The sequence below is a fragment of the Syngnathus typhle genome, linkage group LG5 (assembly GCF_033458585.1).
Source record: "Syngnathus typhle isolate RoL2023-S1 ecotype Sweden linkage group LG5, RoL_Styp_1.0, whole genome shotgun sequence".
NCBI lineage: Eukaryota > Metazoa > Chordata > Actinopteri > Syngnathiformes > Syngnathidae > Syngnathus > Syngnathus typhle.
In genome coordinates, this window is record NC_083742.1 from 5,358,308 (window position 1) to 5,377,678 (window position 19,371).

The 19,371-nt window shown below is 44.6% G+C and overlaps 1 protein-coding gene across 1 annotated transcript; it reads right to left on the reverse strand.

Annotated features, from left to right (window-relative positions):
• Positions 1-1,786: 1,786 nt before the first annotated feature.
• Positions 1,787-7,683, reverse strand: LOC133154238 (uncharacterized). Its single transcript, XM_061278790.1, has 16 exons — positions 7,563-7,683; positions 7,474-7,503; positions 7,253-7,396; positions 7,005-7,154; positions 6,637-6,756; positions 6,407-6,567; positions 6,206-6,329; positions 5,952-6,133; positions 5,613-5,746; positions 5,499-5,542; positions 5,253-5,426; positions 5,049-5,188; positions 4,819-4,977; positions 4,561-4,646; positions 4,309-4,480; positions 1,787-3,800 (listed from the first exon to the last, which is right to left on the reverse strand). The coding sequence occupies exons 1-16, from the start codon at positions 7,582-7,584 to the stop codon at positions 3,645-3,647; spliced, it is 1,998 nt and encodes a 665-aa protein (XP_061134774.1). The 5' UTR covers positions 7,585-7,683; the 3' UTR covers positions 1,787-3,644.
• Positions 7,684-19,371: the final 11,688 nt, after the last annotated feature.

The following is a 19,371-nucleotide window of genomic DNA, read 5'->3' on the forward strand; positions in this document are numbered from 1 at the left end:
CACCCGGACCGCCAATACTGGCGCCGCCCAGGGGTGCGTCCTCTCCCCACTGCTCTTCTCTCTCTACACTCACGATTGTTCCTCAGGCGACGCTTTGGTGAAGCTCCTGAAGTATGTGGACGACGCCACTCTTGTCGGACTGATCCGGGACGGTGACGAGACTGCGTACAGACAAGAGGTGCAGCGGCTGGTCCACTGGTGCAGCCAAAAGCACCTGGACCTGAAGCCGCTCAAGACCGTGGAGATGACAGTGGACTTCAGGCGAGACCCTTCACCACTTTCACCCCTCACTATCCACAGTAATACTATTCTCTCCACAGACACCTTCAAGTACCTGGGATCCAAAATCTCTCGGGACCTGAAATGGACCAGCCACATAGAATCTGTCCGGAAGAAGGCCCAGCAGAGGCTGTACTTTCTGAGACAGCTCAGCAAGTTCACACAGGAGCTGTTGAAGACCATCATCCATTCCATCCTCTGCACCTCAATCACTGTCTGGTTTGGAGCAACCACCAAAGAAGACAAGCACAGACTGCAACGGACAATCAGGACTGCAGAAAAGATCATTGGGACCAACCTCCCATCCATCCGAGACTTGTACCTATACAGGACAAGGAAATGTGCAAGGACCAGCTCTACAGACCCTTCCACACCCAGGTTGCAATCTGTTGGAACTACTCCCCTCCGGACGGCGTTACAGAGCGCTGTACGCCAAAAGCAGCAGGCCTAAGAGACACCTTCTTCCTCCAGGCTGTCGCTTTGATGAACTCACACCTCTCTGAGAGTCTCAGAGACATGACTGTGCAATAACATCCTGCTCTCGACGCTTCATCTTTGAATTTGTGTCCGCTCTGCATCCATTGCAGCCTGGTCATCCTGGAAGAGGCGATCCTCCCCCCCATCTGTGGTCTCTTCTCAAGGTTTCTCATTTCCCCTAGTAGGAGTTTTGAGTTTATCCTTGCCCTCCTGGGAGTTTTAAGATCAGGGGATGTTTGAGAATGTCAATTTTTGCACATGTTATCCTGAATGTGGTTAGCTACCTAAATGTTGTACAGAGAACGAGATGTACCCGAGTCAAATTCCTTGTTTGGCATGCTCAAACTTGGCAAATCAACATTGATTTGATTTTCAGTGTCCAACCTGAGCCAGTAGATGGCACTAGAGTGGGAAAATACCTCCTTTTTAAAACAACACCAAAGGACACGGCACATCGAGGCTCTTGTCTTTTTTGCATGCACATTTTTTATTGAATATGTTGACAAGGGAAAATCACTACACTGGCTTTTGTCATCAATACAAGAAAGAAAAATAAACTACACTACTCTCAACTACAGTGCCTTGCGAAAGTATTCGGCCCCCTTGAACCTTTCAACATTTCACAACATTTCAGGCTTCAAACATGAAGATATAAAAGTTTATTTTTTTGTCAAGAATCAACAACAAGTGGGACACAATCGTGAAGTGGAACAAAATTGATTGGATAATTTAAACTTTTTTAACAAATAAAAAACTGAAAAGTGGAGCGTGCAATATTATTCGGCCCCTTTACTTTCAGTGCAGCAAACTCACTCCAGAAGTTCAGTGAGGATCTTTGAATGATCCAATGTTGTCCTAAATGACTATTGGATAATTTAAACTTTTTTAACAAATAAAAAAGTTTAAATTATCCAATAACTTTCGTTCCACTTCACGATTGTGTCCCACTTGTTGATTCTTGGCAAAAAAATAAAATTTTATCTTTATGTTTGAAGCCTGAAATGTGGCGAAATGTTGAAAGGTTCAAGGGCGCCGAATACTTTCGCAAGGCACTGTAGTTCTCCAAGCATCACTGCCAGTAACAAATCTGCCTTCACACATACACCATTAACTGTATTATTCCGCTTTTGTTTTATTCCTCTCATTTTTTGACGTACTACCAGACAATCCGATCCACCCCATTCCAATTTCGACATATTTCAAATATTCATGTCATGGGTGCTTCCATTTTTTTCATTCCAAAAATGTTTTTGCAAAATTCACAAATTTCCAGCCAAATTTTCCCCACTCATTCCGAACGGCACATTCGACATTTCACATTGACATTGTTCCAGTTTGACATTCACGTCAGTCTGCACGCTCATGGACTTTCAAATGTCACGTTTAAAATGCGTGCTAAATTTTGCACAAATCAATTCTTCCCTTTTTAGGAAAGAATTCAACTGCTCATCGTATTCCTACCTATTCCAAAACTTCCCACTTAGCAAAAATGTTCAAGCTCGCTTACGTTTGTCTCGTGTACCGTTTTTTCAAATTTTCGCTGAGTGTTTTTTCTCGCTTACCTTTTTCTCGCTTACCGTTCTTCTCGCCCATCATTTCTTATGGCCCGCTTTTTCTCACTTATTTTTTTCCTCACTTACCACTTTGCTTAGTTTTTTCCCTAGCTTAGCGTTTTTTCTCACCTACCATTTTCCCCTCGCTTACCGTTTTTCTTACTTACAATTTCGCTTAGTATTTTCCTCCTTCCCGTTTTTTCTCACTTAGTGCGCGGTTACCATTTTTCTCTCCCACGTCTTTATTTTCTAGCTTACCGTTTTTTCTCGCCTACATTTTCCCCTCGCTTACCGCTCACTTACCAATTTTCTCACTTACATTTTCGCTTAGTATTTTCCTGCTTCCCGTTTTTTTTTCACTTAGTCCGCGCTTACGTTTTTGTCACCTGCGTTTTTTTTCGCTTGTTTTTTTCTCACAGTTATTTTACGCTTACCATTTTTCCTCGCTTATCTTTTTTTTTCACACTTACCGCTTGCTTATCGTTTCTCTCACCTACCGTTTTTTCTCGCTTACCATTTTTCTCACTATTTTTCTTGCCTTATGTCTTTTCTCGCTTACTGGTTTTCTTGCCTATTGTTTTTTTCTCACTTGCTGTTTTTTCTCGCTTCGTTTTTCTTGCGTACCTTTTTCTTACAATTTTATTCTCGCTTATCGTTCTTTTTTCTCGCCTACCACTTTCCCTCGCTTTTTTCCTTACGTGCCGCTTTTCTCACGTCCCATTTTTCTTGCTCATCGAACTATTTTTCTTGTTTTTCCCGCTTAACGCTGCTTAGTTGTTCTCGCTTCCTGTTTTTCTCGCTTACCGTTTTTTTCTCGCTTAACGCTCGCTTATGTTTTTCTCCCTTACTGTTTGTCTCGCTGTTTTTTTCTCGCATATCGTACTTTTTTCTCGTTGACCGCTCTCGCTTACCATTTTTTTCTTGCTTACCGTTTTTCTCGCTTATCATTATCTCTCGCCTTTTCACATCATTCGCTAGCATTCCCCCATTCCCAAGTTTTCATCCAGCTTCTTTGGCTTCACACGCAGCTTCTCAAGACACTACATTCTCTTATCATTACTCATCATCCAATCAGTCAAAATGATCTCTTGATCGGGCCAGGAAAACTATCTAAAGTACAAATACTGCGCATTTCAATGCAATAAACACAAAGCCAGGATGCACAAAGGCAATCAAAAAGAGAAAAAAAAAAGCATGCAAGTTTGGCTTTTTCTCATAGCCAATTAGACTTAAATATTAAACTATAAAGTAGTTACTTTTGTACAATTATTCCACAAACCATCTAAGGCTCGTGGAAAACACTGTGCCAGTCCTCACATTTTAGCGCAGGCTGGTCTAAGCGGAGCTTTTCTTGATCTCCTTGATGGACACGAGACCCCACACGTTCATCTGCGTGATGCTTTGTAGATTGGCCTCCCGGTATTTGTAAGTCACCTTGTCGACGCCGTTGATTGTGATCTGGAAGTGATCGTCGGCGCACTTGATGACAACCTGAGCGACAACAGGACACCATGAAAAAATCCAGTCATGTGACGTTCACGTTGCCATTTTCGGGACTTGTGACTTGCTCGCCAAAAACGTGGCGAGCAAGCCTTCCAAAGAAGATTCATGCTATTGCGGACATTTCTGAGCAGCATCACCAGGGGTCGGATGGTTCCTGCACTTCCTTTTGAATGTGACATTTCCATTCTATACTTTTTGTAGTTTGGGAAAGAAAATCACTCCAACCTTTACTAGCTAGCGGCTAGGTGCTCTTCAACCAGTAAATGCCCGCTTCCCGTTGGAAACACTCAATTATTTTTTAAGATTGACGTATATTTAGGGAGGTTCTACAAAATGGAATGGGTTTTGACAGACAGTTGTATGAATACGCCTTGAGCATATAAACAAACAACGGAGCAACAATTAGATAGAATTAACTAACCGGCATCAATCAAAGGTAAGGAAAATTCCACACCAAAGTTTGGAAACCCCAAAAATACAGTGTGATTCACGTCACCTTGACTTCTTGTCCGGGTCCAGAGCTTTGTGTGGGATGATCCTCTCTTTCGTTCCAAGTTGTGTTCACTCTGGAGGACAACCAAATCTTCTTGGTTACAAAGTTCAACTTGAGGAGCAGCGCGACCACGTTGTCGGTTTCGTCGTCAGGCACAAACAGGTTGATTTTAAACCTGCAACACAGATGTACAACTGTGTGTTTGTGGTATTAGCATTCTTGTGCCCGTGTGGGAGTGGCTGGGGGTCCTCGTACCAATCTGCCAGTTTATTGGCTCGTCCTGTGATGGTGATGACGTTGTTCACACGGAGACCTCCCTTCAGCTTGATCATTGATCCAAGCTGCAAACATGTAATCAAAACATAACTGGTCATCAAAACATCTTGAGTAGAAATTGCATGCGAATGCTAAGATCTGACACTAAAATGAGATTGTGTGGAAATCATTACTACTGTCTTTTGAACCTGTCCAGAAACGTGGGATGCAGAGAGAGAGAGGAAATAATCAACTCACTGCATTCACTGACTTGGCGAGCTTGTTTCTGTGCAAGAGTATGCTGTCACCAGAATGGCTCTCCTCTGCCTTCTCTGAGGTGATTGCATAATGCGCTTTGGGCATCTTGCACATGAAGCTGTTGGGTATCTTGCAGCTCATCTGCTTCCATTTTCCAGCCTGAAAGATGAGCAAGAAGGATTTCAGTGGATCGTGCAGATGTTCTTGCAAACGCTCAATTGGGCACGCACCTTTTGCGACATCGCCACACAGTCCTTTTTCAGGCGTTCTTCTGGGGCCCAGTCGGTGAAGGTCACCTCGTGGCGGTCCGACCACTCAAACATGCCGAGGACACTCTGGTCATTCAGTCCGGTCCACATGTCGCTGGTGTCTGCAGAGAAGATCTCTCACCCAGCGTTCAGGGGATAGTAGTTCTATGAAGACGGTGTACGCACCGAGGGCGGAAGCAGTTTTCACCCACGTCTGCTCCACCTCGGAAAGGATGGACACCAGATTGGCACCCAATTTCTTGCAGTCAGCTTGAGCAGCGGCCCACTCCTTCTTGTCCTCAAAAGCTTTGTAGCAGAAGCCCGCAAACCCCTCCCAGGACTCTCCCAAGCATCTCGGCTCTGCAGGTGAGATCCCGTGCGGGGTTAGCAGTAGTTGAACACATAACATGAAAAAATGGTCCGTGAACTCACCTCCGTCTGCAAATGTGAAGGCCTGATCCGTTGAGTCAGCATTCCTGCAGTTCGTACATGTGACAATGAGCTGGGCCACTTATTGGTACTTTGCCATAAACGTTGGCCACTCACTTGAGGGAGGTGATCCCGTTCTGGGTGGAGCCAGCAAAGTCCTTCTTTGCCACTTCTTTCATCACAATACAGTCTCCTCCGATGTCATTACGAATGACGCCGGCGTGAATAGCGGCCTTGCAGACGCTTGAGTCCTGCACTCACATCAAGTCAAGAACTCAACTGACGGGGTCACGATAGGGAGGATTCGATTTCCTGAGTGGTGTGTGGAAATGAAATCATCTTTCAACTGGAACTCATTTGAAAATCCCAATTGAAATGTAGGTTTATCTTTGAAATGTTTATTTCTGCCAAGAGCCAGTGCCTCTCCAGTCCAAGGGTCGGCAATCACGTACGTACCTTATTGTAGACCAAGGTTCCGGTGACATTGTGTTTGGAGTTGGCGCACTTGGGTGGGCAGTGGAAGCTGCAGAAGGCAAGGACAAGCAAATTGACGACAGGCGCCCACCGTCGTGGAAACACCGGGACAAGTGCCTTGGTCAAGTAGAGGCTGTTGAACGTTCTGTTACAGGTCATCGCATCTGTCAGAAAGAAAGGTGATATCAAAAGATGCTGTATGTTTTTCCCGGCAGCGGAGGGAGAGACTCGCTTACCGTCACGTGCGCATCCCAAGAGGTCAAAGCTGAGGCCGAAGTCAACGCTGTCCTCCAGCGGCAGGATGCGGACGTACTGAGCGGATAACGCCGAACCAAACCGGTGCTCATCCCCTCCGGTAAACTAGAAATAGCACTCTAGTTTGTAAAGGCAAGTTTGGGCAGCCCGGTCGGCGTCAGGTTGACTGGCTGGCCGCTCACCTTTTCGTCCGGGTGATCAGTCCAGCTTTTGCCATCAACACTCGTCTTTATCTCAAAGTCGATGACCCAGAACCTTTGGTCAGTGTGAGGACAGCCGTGGGTGACGATCCCAGTCACCTTTCTCACGTGACCGAGGTTCACCTGGATCCAGCTGGTGGAGGCTGCAGGACACAAGTTCGCTCGGGACACCAAATTGCCAGCGCCGAAGAAGCTTTCAGTTGTCTACGTACGATCTTGTGACGGTCTCCAGCAGGAATTCTTGCTCAACTGAGCTTTCTCTGGGCTGGCGTCGCTCATCGAGGAGGAGGCTTCAAACGCTGAGTCCGCCTCGACCAAATTGTCAAGACACACTGAGGACAACCCAGAATCATGTTGCAACGGATCCCTGATAACTGAATCCTTGTGTTGTATTGTTCTGGGCATTGTTAGGCGCCGTCGATTCACTAGGCCAATGGTCGCCAAGCTTTTATGGCGAGTGGTCCCTGAACCTTTTAGCCCTCGCATCAACGTCCGTAGCAGAACAGACCCTTCAATGTACCGTCATACCCCAACTCTGGTCGGGAGATACCGCATTAGACAACAGAGACGTGAAGCCCACCTTTCCGTTCACAGCTGTAGACCAAGTGCAGGTACTTGGAGACTGCAGGGCAGGTCTCCCGAACGCCCTCAAAAGGGCCAGCAAGACAATATTGACGGTTGTCACATTTCTGCCTGTAGTGAGAGAGGGCTCCTCGCACCACGCAAGTCTCTGCAAGTCACAAGGCCGAGTGGAAGCTTATTTGGCTGCAACGGTCGTATCGTCGAACCAAAATGCAACGCGACGACGTCGCTCATGTCCTGTCTTACCCTTGGTTGCGTTCTGAGTTGGACAGAGGCTGCCGCTCCTCCGTCCATAGAAGGCCGCCTGGATGCGGATGACGCTTTGACCCCCACTCTGACAAAAGAGGTCGACGTGCTTCTGCTGGTTGCACACAAGGATCTTCCGAAAACCTGCGAGCGCACCGTGGTCTTTTTTCCGCCTCGCATCTTTTGACGTCAACCTTCAAGATTCGGGGAGACTGACTTACCGTCATGGCGTGGAGGTTCCGGTTTCTGTCCTGCGAGGCAAAAGCCAAAGATGGGCATCAACATGAATTGGCCATGAGTCACATCTTACCTCGAGCTCTTTTCTTGCACATGTAGTTCCTCTTCTTCTGGCAGTTGTCAAAATTCCAATTTCCCAGTTCACGTTTAGGGTGAAAGGAAAGGCAGCTTTCACCAGAGGGTTTACTAGGGCTATCTGTAAGGAGACAGCAGATGCTAAGCGCTCCTCTCCATTGCTCCAGACTGTCGGCAACAAATATTGGATGGCGTTTGGGCCGACCTGTGGTCCAGTGGGTGTAACGAAAGGGAGACCCATCAGTCCACTTAAAGCCCTCTTGCGTGATCGTGGTGTTGGTGGCCAACCACAGAGAAGCGATTTTAAAAAGGAAGGCCAGACCTTTGAATCGAACATGAATAAGATAACACCAGTGAATGTCTTTAAGCTTATACGTATCATGGTTATAAATTCATTTGATATTTTACTCATTCCAGGTGGGTCGGTGACGCGCTGGGTAGCACGTCCGCCTCACAGTTAGGAGGGTGCGGGTTTGATTCCACCTCCGCCCCTCCCTGTGTGGAGTTTGCATGTTCTCCCCGGGCCCGCGTGGGTTTTCTCCGGGCATTCCGGTTTCCTCCCGCATCCCAAAAACATGCTTGGTAGGCCCATTGAGCACTCCAAATTGTCACTAGGTGTGAGTGCGAGTGCGTATGGTTGTTTGTCTCTGTGTGCCCTGCGATTGGCTGGCAACCGGTTCAGGATGTCCCCGGCTACTGCCCGATGACGGGATAGGCTCCAGCACGCCCGCGACCCCCGTGGGGACTAAGCGGTACAGAAAATGGATGGATGGATGGATGGATTTTACTCATTCCGTTGTTGTCAGTATAAAGTGGAACAGCATATCTTTTGTCTGAATTCCTCGTCATAGCTCATCTATAGTGGGAACGTAATTTCGATCTCTTTGTGTGTCTTGACATGTAAAGAAATTGACAATAAAGCAGACTTTGACTTTTACATGTGTTCTGAGTAGTTTTGGTGCGTTCTCTTTAAATGCCAAATGAGATACTTCACACCCCGCCCCCTCCGGGTCGGACGTGTTTGTAGTTTTTAGAAGAGCTAGTGTTTCCTTGCGCCGCAAACCTTTAGCTCGAATAAAAGATGTCAACAGCAGAAGACTTGTCCTTCCAACCATACATAACACGTAACCGAATAAATCCCCTCCCGATATGTACAGTTAAGATAAGCAGTAAGCTAACACTAGCTTACAAACGCATTTAACACATTCTTGTGTTCCCCAAGAATAAAACATGCAACTAGCTAATACGACTACTCAAAACACATCCACAAGAAGTGACAACAGACGGCACAGTCTAAAATCAGCAGAAAGACTATTTATGTGTCACCTCAAGTTTAACGCTTTACTATGTCTACATCGTTTCCATAGATTGGAGGAACAGGATCTTCAATGAAACAAACTTTTTCAGCAAATCCTTCTCTATTATGACTAGTTTCTTTTGTATACTGGCTTTTGTATGGCGGCCTTTTAAAAGCAAGATCTGTCAATCCCTATAGCTGTCTTTTTCCGGTCGGATGCAAAAAATGTCAAGACAAACAACCACTTGCAGTCTGGTAACCAACTGCAAGTGACGTCACAAACAACGTTTTCTTTGTCTTGAGCAATGAACGACAACTGGCAAAAAGGTTCTTTCAAAATGTCACTTTCTTTGGCATATACACCAGCCTCTACAAATATCACAAGATTCTCAACCAACAGTCCCAATCGAGCCCATAAGCCTACTATCACCTTCTATGACAGTCTGCTCCATGTTGTCGGTGATGCTGAGCAGGTCGCCTCCGAGGCGGACACAGTCGTCTCGCGCCTCCTGCCAGGTCTTGGCATGGTTGCGATTGACCAGGTAGCAGATGTCCTTAAAGGGGTTCTTCAGCCACGAGCCGCATTTTTCACGCCAGACTGCAAGCAAGACTCGTGTCACTTGAGGGCCAACTAGCCAACAACCAATCACGTGTCAGCCTCAGGGTGGGACGCCCACCTTTTAATGTTGGCGGATCATGGCGAGCCTCTCGGATTTTGGCTGCAAGAACGCAAGGGGGATCAAATATGTGAGAGCAGTGAGAGGTTAAAGGGCAAAGTGAGCTGTGGTGACTTTTGGACCTTTTTTGCAGACAGATGGCTGCTCTTCAGTGCAGGGCCACTGATGAAATCTTCCAGAAGCTGACAGAGCAAAACAGTCACCGCGTCCTGTAGACTGTTCTTCCCTCAGCGTGACGTAGTCCTGCGGATGACAAGATGGATTCCACTTGAGTGCGTTTGGTGTTGCAACTTATTTTCTTCAAATTTATTTTCTTTTCTCATTACTGTACTCCATTTTTAACATCAACAACTACAATGTTCCTATTTTGTTCTTAGACTGTCCATCTGTAAAATTCTGCACATTTATATGACCAGACAAATAAATCTGTACATAACTTATTTTATTCAAGCATGTCAATTTTATTTGTATTAAAACAACTGCAAGTTAATCTGTGTCCGTGGCCCAGCCCCTTTGAAACTTTACAAATATTTTTTTTCTGCTCTTGCAACATTGTGACCAACCCAACTTTGGCTTTCTCATATCTCATTCTGGACACATTTTTAGACAGCTGTAGACGTTTTGCTTACTGCAGACGTTGCGTCGCTCCAGGAAAATTTCTTGTCTTTGTTCTTCTTGAGTCCCATGAAAGGCCAATATCCTTTATCATCTCGCACGTGAGCTTGAGAAAAGCGGAACAAGCGCTAGTTGCAAAGATGCTGAGAAGCATTGCGGGATGATCATGGAATTGTCGGTTTGTCTTGGCACTCACCAGCCAAGAATTTGATTTCGTCCTCTGAGTGGACGCTGGCCAAGTGACCTTTCTGTTCTGTGCAAAATATCTCAGCCCAGTGCCAATGCTTACGTATCCACTCAAAATGATAGCAGGAATCGTCGAACAGGAAGTCGCCGGGGTCGCAGGAGGAAGCTGAAGCCACAAACAAACTTGGATTGGAAAAGCACGGCGGGACGATGCAGGGGTAAAAACAAGAATGACAGCCACTCACTCTCCACTCGATTGTAACCAAAGTCTTTCAAGGAACACTGCCGGCCCTTCGGGCAGTCTGCAGAAAGACCACACGATTAAAATGTCCTTTTTGACATCACCATGACAACTCCTGAGCAGGCTTACCGTCCAGCGGGCGCTCGCACATGAAGGCCAAGGAGGATCCGCACGAGGCTTGTCGCCACTTTCCTGGCTGACTCTCGGTCCACGAGCCTTGGTTGACGTACGCGCAGGACTCTACGTCGGAGCTGTCGGGAGAAGTCGTGAAAAGCATCTTACAAACAGGATGAATTGGAGGTTCTTTTCTTGCTCTCTTTTAACAAAAGCCTTTTTTTTTCTCCCCCCCCTCGTCACATGTGCTCTTTCCCATTTTGGAAAGGGGGCCCAAAACCTTGCCTAACATTCAACACACGACTTTCTTACCTTCCAACCTGACGGTTGTCCCAGTTGGAGTAGCTCGCCGTCACGCGGACATCGGACCAAGTCAGCTCCTTTTGCTGCTTGTCATACTGACACCAATCCTCGTTGCAATTCTGCAGAGACCAATCCCGCTTGTCAATCGCGTACCAGTAGAGAATCAACTGCTTGCGCTTCCGTCTCACCAGATTGGAGAGTCCAATCCAGAAGGGGTTCTTGCCCATTTCCTTCTTCACAAAGGCTTCCTCGTCCGACGAGGCGATGGAGACCAAGTCGCCACCCTCCCAGAAGCAGTTGTGCCGAGCCCCCAGCCAACCGTTGGGGGTCTCCATCTTCTTGTAGCAACTGGACTGGTGAAGACTCCACCCCTTCTCACATGCTGATTTAGGAATGGCTGAGGACACCATGGCAGAAATATAGAATTATCCGCACGTAATGGCATGACTGTCTTGTCAGCATTTTGCGGAAACTAAACTCCAGTGAGTTTTTTACCAATCGTGTCAACTGCGGCACCGAGAATCAAAGGACTTTGGAAAAGGCCTTCCTTAATAATACTTTGTATGTGATGACGCAACTCGAAGAATAAGACTAATGCCAAATCATGCCTCTTCCTCTTCTCTTGCAGATGTAGCTGCTGCGCTTCTCCTCACAATCGGCTTTTGCCCAGCGGCCGTCGGCAGTGAGCAAGGAAAGGCAGTTTCCACCGGGGCCTTCTCCGGCAATGCCTGGAAGGAGAGGACAAATGCTAAGCACTCGTCCGTATTGTCGCCAACAAACACTCCCCAAGTTATATGCCGACCTGTGTTCAGGTTTGTGTAAGTGGACATCGATCCGTCAATCCACTCGATGCCGTTAGTGATATTGGCGTTGGTGCCCAACCACAGAGTGGGACTGCTCAGAGGACGGGCATACAGACCTTTGGATCAAAGTTAAACAACGACCAAGAGTTTGAACATCGTACAGGTGCGTGTGTAGCAGCACCATTGTTCCTTCTTGAGTCCACGGGGCATAAACTGTGCGAGCTACTATTGTGTCCACCGGGCAGTTCACCTTGTATGAAGGTCTGTTCATCAGAGTGGGTGATGCTGAGCAGGTCGCCTCCGAGGCCGACGCAGTCATCTCGCGCCTCCTGCCAGGTCTTGGCACGGTTGTGGTTGATCAGGTAGCAGAAGTCGTCGGACGGGTTGTCCATCCACCAGCCGCACTTTTTGCTCCAGCCTGCAAGCGAGACCCGTGTCACTTGAGGGCAAAGTGGCGACCGACCGACCACGTGTCGGCTGCAGGGTGGGGCGCCCACCTGGTCCCCATCTTGATGACGGCCAAACAGGGAGAGCCCCTTGGACCTTGGCTCCAAGAACGCAAGGGGGATCAAATATGAGAGCAATGCCAGGTTAAAGGGCAAAGTGAGCTGTGGTGACTTGCGGACATTTTTTGCAGATAGATGGCAGCTTTTCAGCGCAGGACCACTCATCAAATTGTCCTGAAGCTGACAGAGCAAAGCACTCTTTGAGTCCCGTATACTTTTTCCCCACCAACTTCGTGACGTAGTCCTGCGGACAATACGGCGGACGCCGCTTGAGCCCGTTTTGTGTTGCGCTTGGTTGAATGAGTTTTTCCATCCCGTGTTGTAGCATTTCAACTTTCTTTTGGTGAAATCATAACTTTGAGCGTTTCGGTGAAAACTGCAAACCGGGACCAGTTTCGTCATGTCATCCTGTTTAATTCTCCGGAATTCCGTCAAATTCTGCACTTTATCCTACAAGACGGATTCCTTTTTTTTAAAATCTCATTCAAGTTTTCTTGTTCATTTTAATATCATTCTAAAGGAGAAATGGCAAGTTTGCTCCTCAAACGTTCCAGCTTATATACATATAAAGCATTTACCGTTTTTTTCCGTGTATAGTGCGCCCCCATGTATAATACACACCCTAAAAATGGCATGCTGATGCTGGAAAAAAGCCTGTACCCATGTATAATACGCACCCAATTTTTATGAATTTTTTTTTATGATTTTTTTTTTTTTTTTTTTAAGTCCCAATGATCGTCACACACGCAGGGAGGCAATGGGTCCCATTTTTATAGTCTTTGGTATGGTCTTAACTAGGCTGGATGTAATTTTTTTTGTTGGCGTTGATTTCTCCGACTGCCCCTAAACGCACCACCGCGCTCCGTGCGCGCACGGGAAAGAGGCGTGCGGACGTGAAAAAGGCGGCTCTGTATGGGAGAGACGTTGAAGAGGAATAAAAACACCCTTGGAAACCAAAACTTGCCCCTCGTCGTGACTCGGAGCCGCAACAAATGTTTCGGATTTGTGTAGGGTACATTGTGACAGACAGCAAACGAGCAGGTGATCGAGCAAGCCTTGTCTGATACGAGAGCATTGCGCTCGTATGGAGCGTGTTTGAAGTGAACAGCAGAGACGAAAGGAACAAGGCAAAGTGTTGTGAAATAAAATATGACCGACCTGTAATACGCATTTTGTTATTTGCTGATTGAAACTGCAAATTAAACTGTGAATTGAAACTAATAGGTGGAGTGTAGTTGGTTGGCATAATTCACCCGGAACCTAAGTTCACGTTGCCGAGTTCCGGTGGGATGGTTTAGAGGTGTGGGAGTTTCCTGTTTGGTTTAGTTGGTGTTAGGATCTCGAGGGGAAAAGAGTCGGCCCGTGGTTGAATGAAGATAATTATAAATGTCATTAAAACAACTGCCGTTGGCACCGTCATTTGTCACTCCGCCTCCAACTCCAGTCCTTGCACACCACAGGAGAACTGAACTCTCGCTCTTTATATAGCTGACGTGTCTTGCGCATCCGTTCTGCGCATCTGTAATGGCGGCCTCCGTATGACGTCCGGTCCGCGATGGAGATTAAAAAACAAACAATATTTGACAATAACACACCATCAAGGATTGCACCATCGCATCAAACGATGTGTCGTCAATTATGGATTTTTTTGACTAAGTGTGTTGGGACAGGATGGCTGAATGCGATGCGCGATTGACAACAAACAAGAAGAAAGGTGATTACAAGTTTTATTTCGAGGGAGATTTGTCATGTCTCGTCCCCAGTTTTGCTATTTGTCTAGGTTGCCATAGTTTCTGTTCGCGTCGCCCCTCTCTTCCTGTGTCACCTCAATCGATGTAACGTGTTTTGTATTTAAGTCCTGTCTGCCCCTCGCTCACCGTCGGATCATTGCATGTGTTACTGTCATGATGTCTGTTTGCTTTCTGTTCCTGTCTTTGGTAATGTCACCCTGTCTTTTTGTTCCACGACTTTGTCGGTCAGTCCTGTTGTTGGTTTTGTTTTCTAAAAAAAAAAAAAAAATTAAAAAAATATATATGTATTTTTTTTTGTACCCATGTATAATGCGCACCCCAGATTTTAGGACAATAAATTCGTTAAATTTTGCGCACTATACACGGAAAAAAACGGTAATCATTTATTTTTTACATTTTAGGGGAAGCTTAGCTTCCCTTACAGTCTTAGCGCAATCACCTCTGGTCTATATATAGACCAGATATATATATCTATATATCTGATCTTTTTAACTTTGCTAATAGGTACTGAACCTGAATGACTAGGTGTAGGGCTCTCAATTAATGAAAAGTGGCAAGTAGATAAACTGAACATTTCAACGTAATTTGAGCATGAAACTGAACAATCGCCTATTAGGTTGCTCTCAGCCCTTTTATCTATTATTACATAATACTCTAGTCTTTCATGCACCATGATGCTGCTCCCAGATCAGTCTTGATGTATCAAATATCTAGTACTCTATTGAATTGTACCTTGTAAGGCGATTTGGTTTGCCACAGGTCACACTTTCAAGCATACAACATAACAATCACATAAAACCCTAATCATAGTGGTTAACATGAGCAGTAAATTCTATCAAATGCGTCAAGACAGCTCATGAACAAGTCACTACAAGGCAAAATGCAGTGCATCCAGTTTGGGGACGATGAATCACCATTGTGAAGATATCGTTTTCAAGTAGGAACCAGTTTATTGTAGCCGACTTTTGGTGATGGGGGGGGGGGTTTACATACTACCGTTTTTTTCCGTGTATAGTGCGCCCCCATGTATAGTACGCACCCCTAAAAATGGCATGCTGATGCTGGAAAAAAGCTTGTACCCATGTATAATACGCACCGAATTTTTATGATTTTTTTTTTAAAAAAATTTTAATTTTTTTTTTTTTTTTTTTTTTTTAAAGTCCCAATGATCGTCACACACGCAGGGAGGCAATGGGTCCCATTTTTATAGTCTTTGGTATAGTCTTAACTAGGCTGGATGTAATTTTTTTTGTTGGCGTTGATTTCTCCGACTGCCCATAAACGCACCACCGCGCTCCGTGCGCATGGAGCGTGTTTGAAGTGAACAGCAGAGAAGAAAGGAACAAGGCAAAGTGTTGTGAAATAAAATATTACCTGTAATACGGATTTAGGTAGAGAACTGAACTCTCGCTCTTTATATAGCTGACGTGTCTTGCTCATCCGTTCTGCGCATCTGTAATGGCGGCCTCCGTATGATATCCGGTTTGCGTGTGTGCGAGAGCGAGAGAGAGCGAGAGAGAGAGCGTGCGAGAGAACGCTCAACCGTAGCGCGCCGCCGACCGCCCAACTGCACCGGGCTGGCCGATTATTGTGACAGAGCCGTCGCTGAAATTTAGAAGATCTTTTTAAAGTCCTGATGTACTTTCTAAAATTTAAGTGGACCTCAGTGCGCACTGCGCAGGGAGCTTAATTGGTGCGGTCGCGCAACCGCAGCGCGCCGGGCGCTCACTGTCGCATTGCTTAAAGAGCGCCTTTGTGTTTTAGGATGAACAGCAGAGACGAAAGGAACAAGGCAAAGTGTTGTGAAATAAAATATTACCTGTAATACGCATTTTGTTATTTGCTGATTGAAACTGCTAATTAAACTGTGAATTGAAACTAATAGGAAGAAAACAACTCTCGCTCTTTATATAGCTGACGTGTCTTGCGCATCCGTTCTGTGCATTTTATTTCACAACACTTTGCCTTTCCTTTCTGCTGTTCACTTCAAACACGCTCCATGCGACCGCAATGCTCTCGTATCAGACGCTTGCTCGATCACCTGCTCGTTTGCTGTCCCGTGCGCGCACGAAGCGCGGTGGTGCGTTTACGGGCAGTCGGAGAAATCAACGCCAACAAAAAAAATTACATCCAGCCTAGTTAAGACCATACCAAAGACTATAAAAATGGGACCCATTGCCTCCCTGCGTGTGTGACGATCATTGGGACTTAAAAAAAAAAAAAAAAAAAACAAATTAAAAAAAAAAAAAATTTTTTTTTTTTTTTTTTGTACCCATGTATAATGCGCACCCCGGATTTTAGGACAATAAATTAGTAAAATTTTGCGCACTATACACGGAAAAAAACGGTAATAGTATTCCTGATCAGGAGGAAGCAAATAAATATATAATCGGGCATTTATTTGGTGACTTGTCCAAATGCTAAAATTTTGCCCAAATGATGGAATTTGTTAAAGTAGAATTTTGTATTAAAACAGAATTTCTCACTTGAACCAGAAGTGTTTATCTTGCCCAAATGTGAATATCACATTTGTTTGTTTGTTTGTGTGTGTGTGTTTGTTTCTTTGTGTGTTGGTTGGTTGGTTTTTGTCTTAAAATTTGTGCCACTTGGTATCAAACATTTGGGATTGAAATTGTGTTATTTGAACATGTCGTGTCAATCCAACCTATAAGAATATGCGCTCAGTACAAGTCTGACGTTTTCTACAGGAGTGACGTTTTGTACTTCAACTAGTAGGCGTAGTGAACTCAACCCTTCCCTAGTATCATGGCACAGTATCACTTTTTGCAACATGATATCTGGAGTTCCTCCTGCCTGACCAGGTGAATTATGGACTTCGACAACAGGATGACCGTCAGCCCCTTTTACACTGCAGCTTGTGTTTGGACATGCGGCAGCTTGGTTACACATAATGAACTGCAAGGGAAAGAAATAGCAAAATAGTAGAAGGAAACCACTGTATTATTCATAGCAATTAGCATGTTTAATGAGCATGGGGGCTATTTTGTGTGTTTTGGGGTGTTCTTTGGTATTGAGGGGTCTGGTTGGCCTCTGTTACTTTTTTCCTTTGTCTTGTTGCTTTGCTTTGATGGCTTTTAACTTTCGCATATACTGGCTTTCTTTGTTGCGTTGTTGTGTGTTAGCCTTATAGGAGCCTACTGAGTTGTGCTCATGTCATCTGTGTGTCTTTTATATGCCCGCTCTGTGGTATGAATACTGCTGGGGCCTGAATTTCCCCACCCCCAGGATCTATAAAGTTTCAATCAATCAATCTGTCAATCAATCAATCAATCAATCAATAAATCAATCAATCAATCAATCAATCAATGTATAAGCACTTTAGTGGCAACTAAGTGAGTCTATTTATGTAAGATATTTTTATTGGAAGATCTGCATAAAAATGGTTGTTTTTCTCTGTGTGCCTTGCGATTGACTGGCAACCAGTTCACTATCTGTCAATATGTTTCCGTGTGCTAAGTGAAACATGTACTATATTTCAAGCTCGTATCCAATTTCTTTTGCTTTTACAGGTCTTGTTGCAGGGTCAGCATCTCAAGCAGGGAAACTTAAACTTCCATCTCCCTTGTCACTTCATCCAGCTCTTCTGTGGGGAATCCGAGGCATTTCAACACTCAGAAAAAAAAAAAGTATCTTGTCTTTGTATCAAGATTCCATCTAAAACAATCGTAAATGTTTTCATCATGTTATTATAAAAGTCTATTACTACAGTAGTACAGCATACTTAGTAGGTGGTAGATAATCTTGGTATTCTGATTTATTCTCTTGCATTCAATGAAATGTTTGCACTTATTTCATTAAGTCAAATGAAATCTATTAACTAGGGGTGTAACGATTCATCGATACACATCGATTAATCGATATAATGCTCTACCATTTATTGGCATCGATGCTAAACGTAAACATCGATTTATATCGCCGTGTTTGACTTTGGACATTAGACGCGACTTTATTTTGAAATCCAGTTCATTGTTGCTTGCTTCCTCTTTCCGGGAGCAGTGCGCGGCGTTGTGTTGTGAGCAGAGCAGGCACGTGAAAGAGGAGTCGACAACTAGTACGCGGCTCCTGGGCTGGTGCTATGGCTAGTGTCTAAAAAGACGAGGAAATTTGCTCCCCTTTAGGCTTCAAGTCATTCGTTTGGAAGCACTTTGGATTCCAAAGAAAAGATGGCTCAGCCGACAAGACACGTGCAGTTTGTAAATCCTGCCATGCGGTGATCAAATATTCAGGGCGCACAAATCTCGCCGCACATTTAAAGAAAAAACACGACATCAAAGTTCAGTGTTAAAGTAAGCACTTTGTATACTACAATACTCTTGTGATTTCCTAAATAAAGAGTTTGCAGTACCTTGTTGATTTTGCGTATGAATTGTTATAAATCTGGATATTGTTCTATATTTTTTATTTAAAAAACATATATATAGATCGTAGAGCACTATATCGTGATATATCGTGAATGAATCACAGCAGGCTTTAAGATATCGGCAAATATCGTATCGTAGTTCTTTGTATCGATATGATATCGTATCGTGACAAAACCCGCGATTTACACCCCTACTATTAACCATAAGCCTGAACCTTTACATTGGTGAAACACGTTAGTAAAAAAAACCTGAATATAAAGTCCAAGCAAAAAGGTCAGAGCTTTGGTTCTAATCCACCACTTGAGTGTGAGGCTGTTATGCTCCCAGCGGCCTGAAATGCACTTTTTTCTGTTGTACTTGTTGCTGGTACAAAGGTTGACTCTACCTCTAACTTTTCAGAATTAAGAAGAAAATCTCAATTATAACAATTTTTGATCACACAATAATCATCAACCATAGTTATAGTCACATGATCTACTTATTATATAAATTGAGCCCCAGAAAGCCTCTAGGAACAGTGGGATGCTCAAACCCTTCTTGCATGATGACAGCTCAGGAAGGAATAGATCACATTTATGATGGGAAATGTTTTGGAATTAATTTTTTAATTAACTTTTCAGAATTAAAATAAATTCTCAATTATAACAATTTTTGATCACACAATAATCATCAACTACGTATAGTTATAGTGACTCGATCTACTAAGGATATAAATTGAGCCCCAGAAAACCTCTAGGAACAGTGGGATGCTCAAACTCCTCTTGCATGATGACAGCTCAGGAAGGAATAGATCTGATAGATTTGTGATGGAAAATGTTTAGGAATTAATTTGATATATTTTCACAAAAAAACTAGCAGTTGAAAAAGGGTATTTAGACTCTTTTGTTTTTTTAAATGCATTCATCCTAATATTGTTGAAATACCAAATACTG

Coding starts and splice junctions, on each gene's coding strand:
- LOC133154238 (XM_061278790.1), bottom strand. CDS start 7,584: ATGTGCAAGAAAAGAGCTCGAG. Junction 5,189..5,252: donor GAAAACTGCTTCCGCCCTCG/GTGCGTACACCG, acceptor TCTTCTCTGCAG/ACACCAGCGACATGTGGACC. Junction 4,481..4,560: donor GCCAATAAACTGGCAGATTG/GTACGAGGACCC, acceptor TCTGTGTTGCAG/GTTTAAAATCAACCTGTTTG.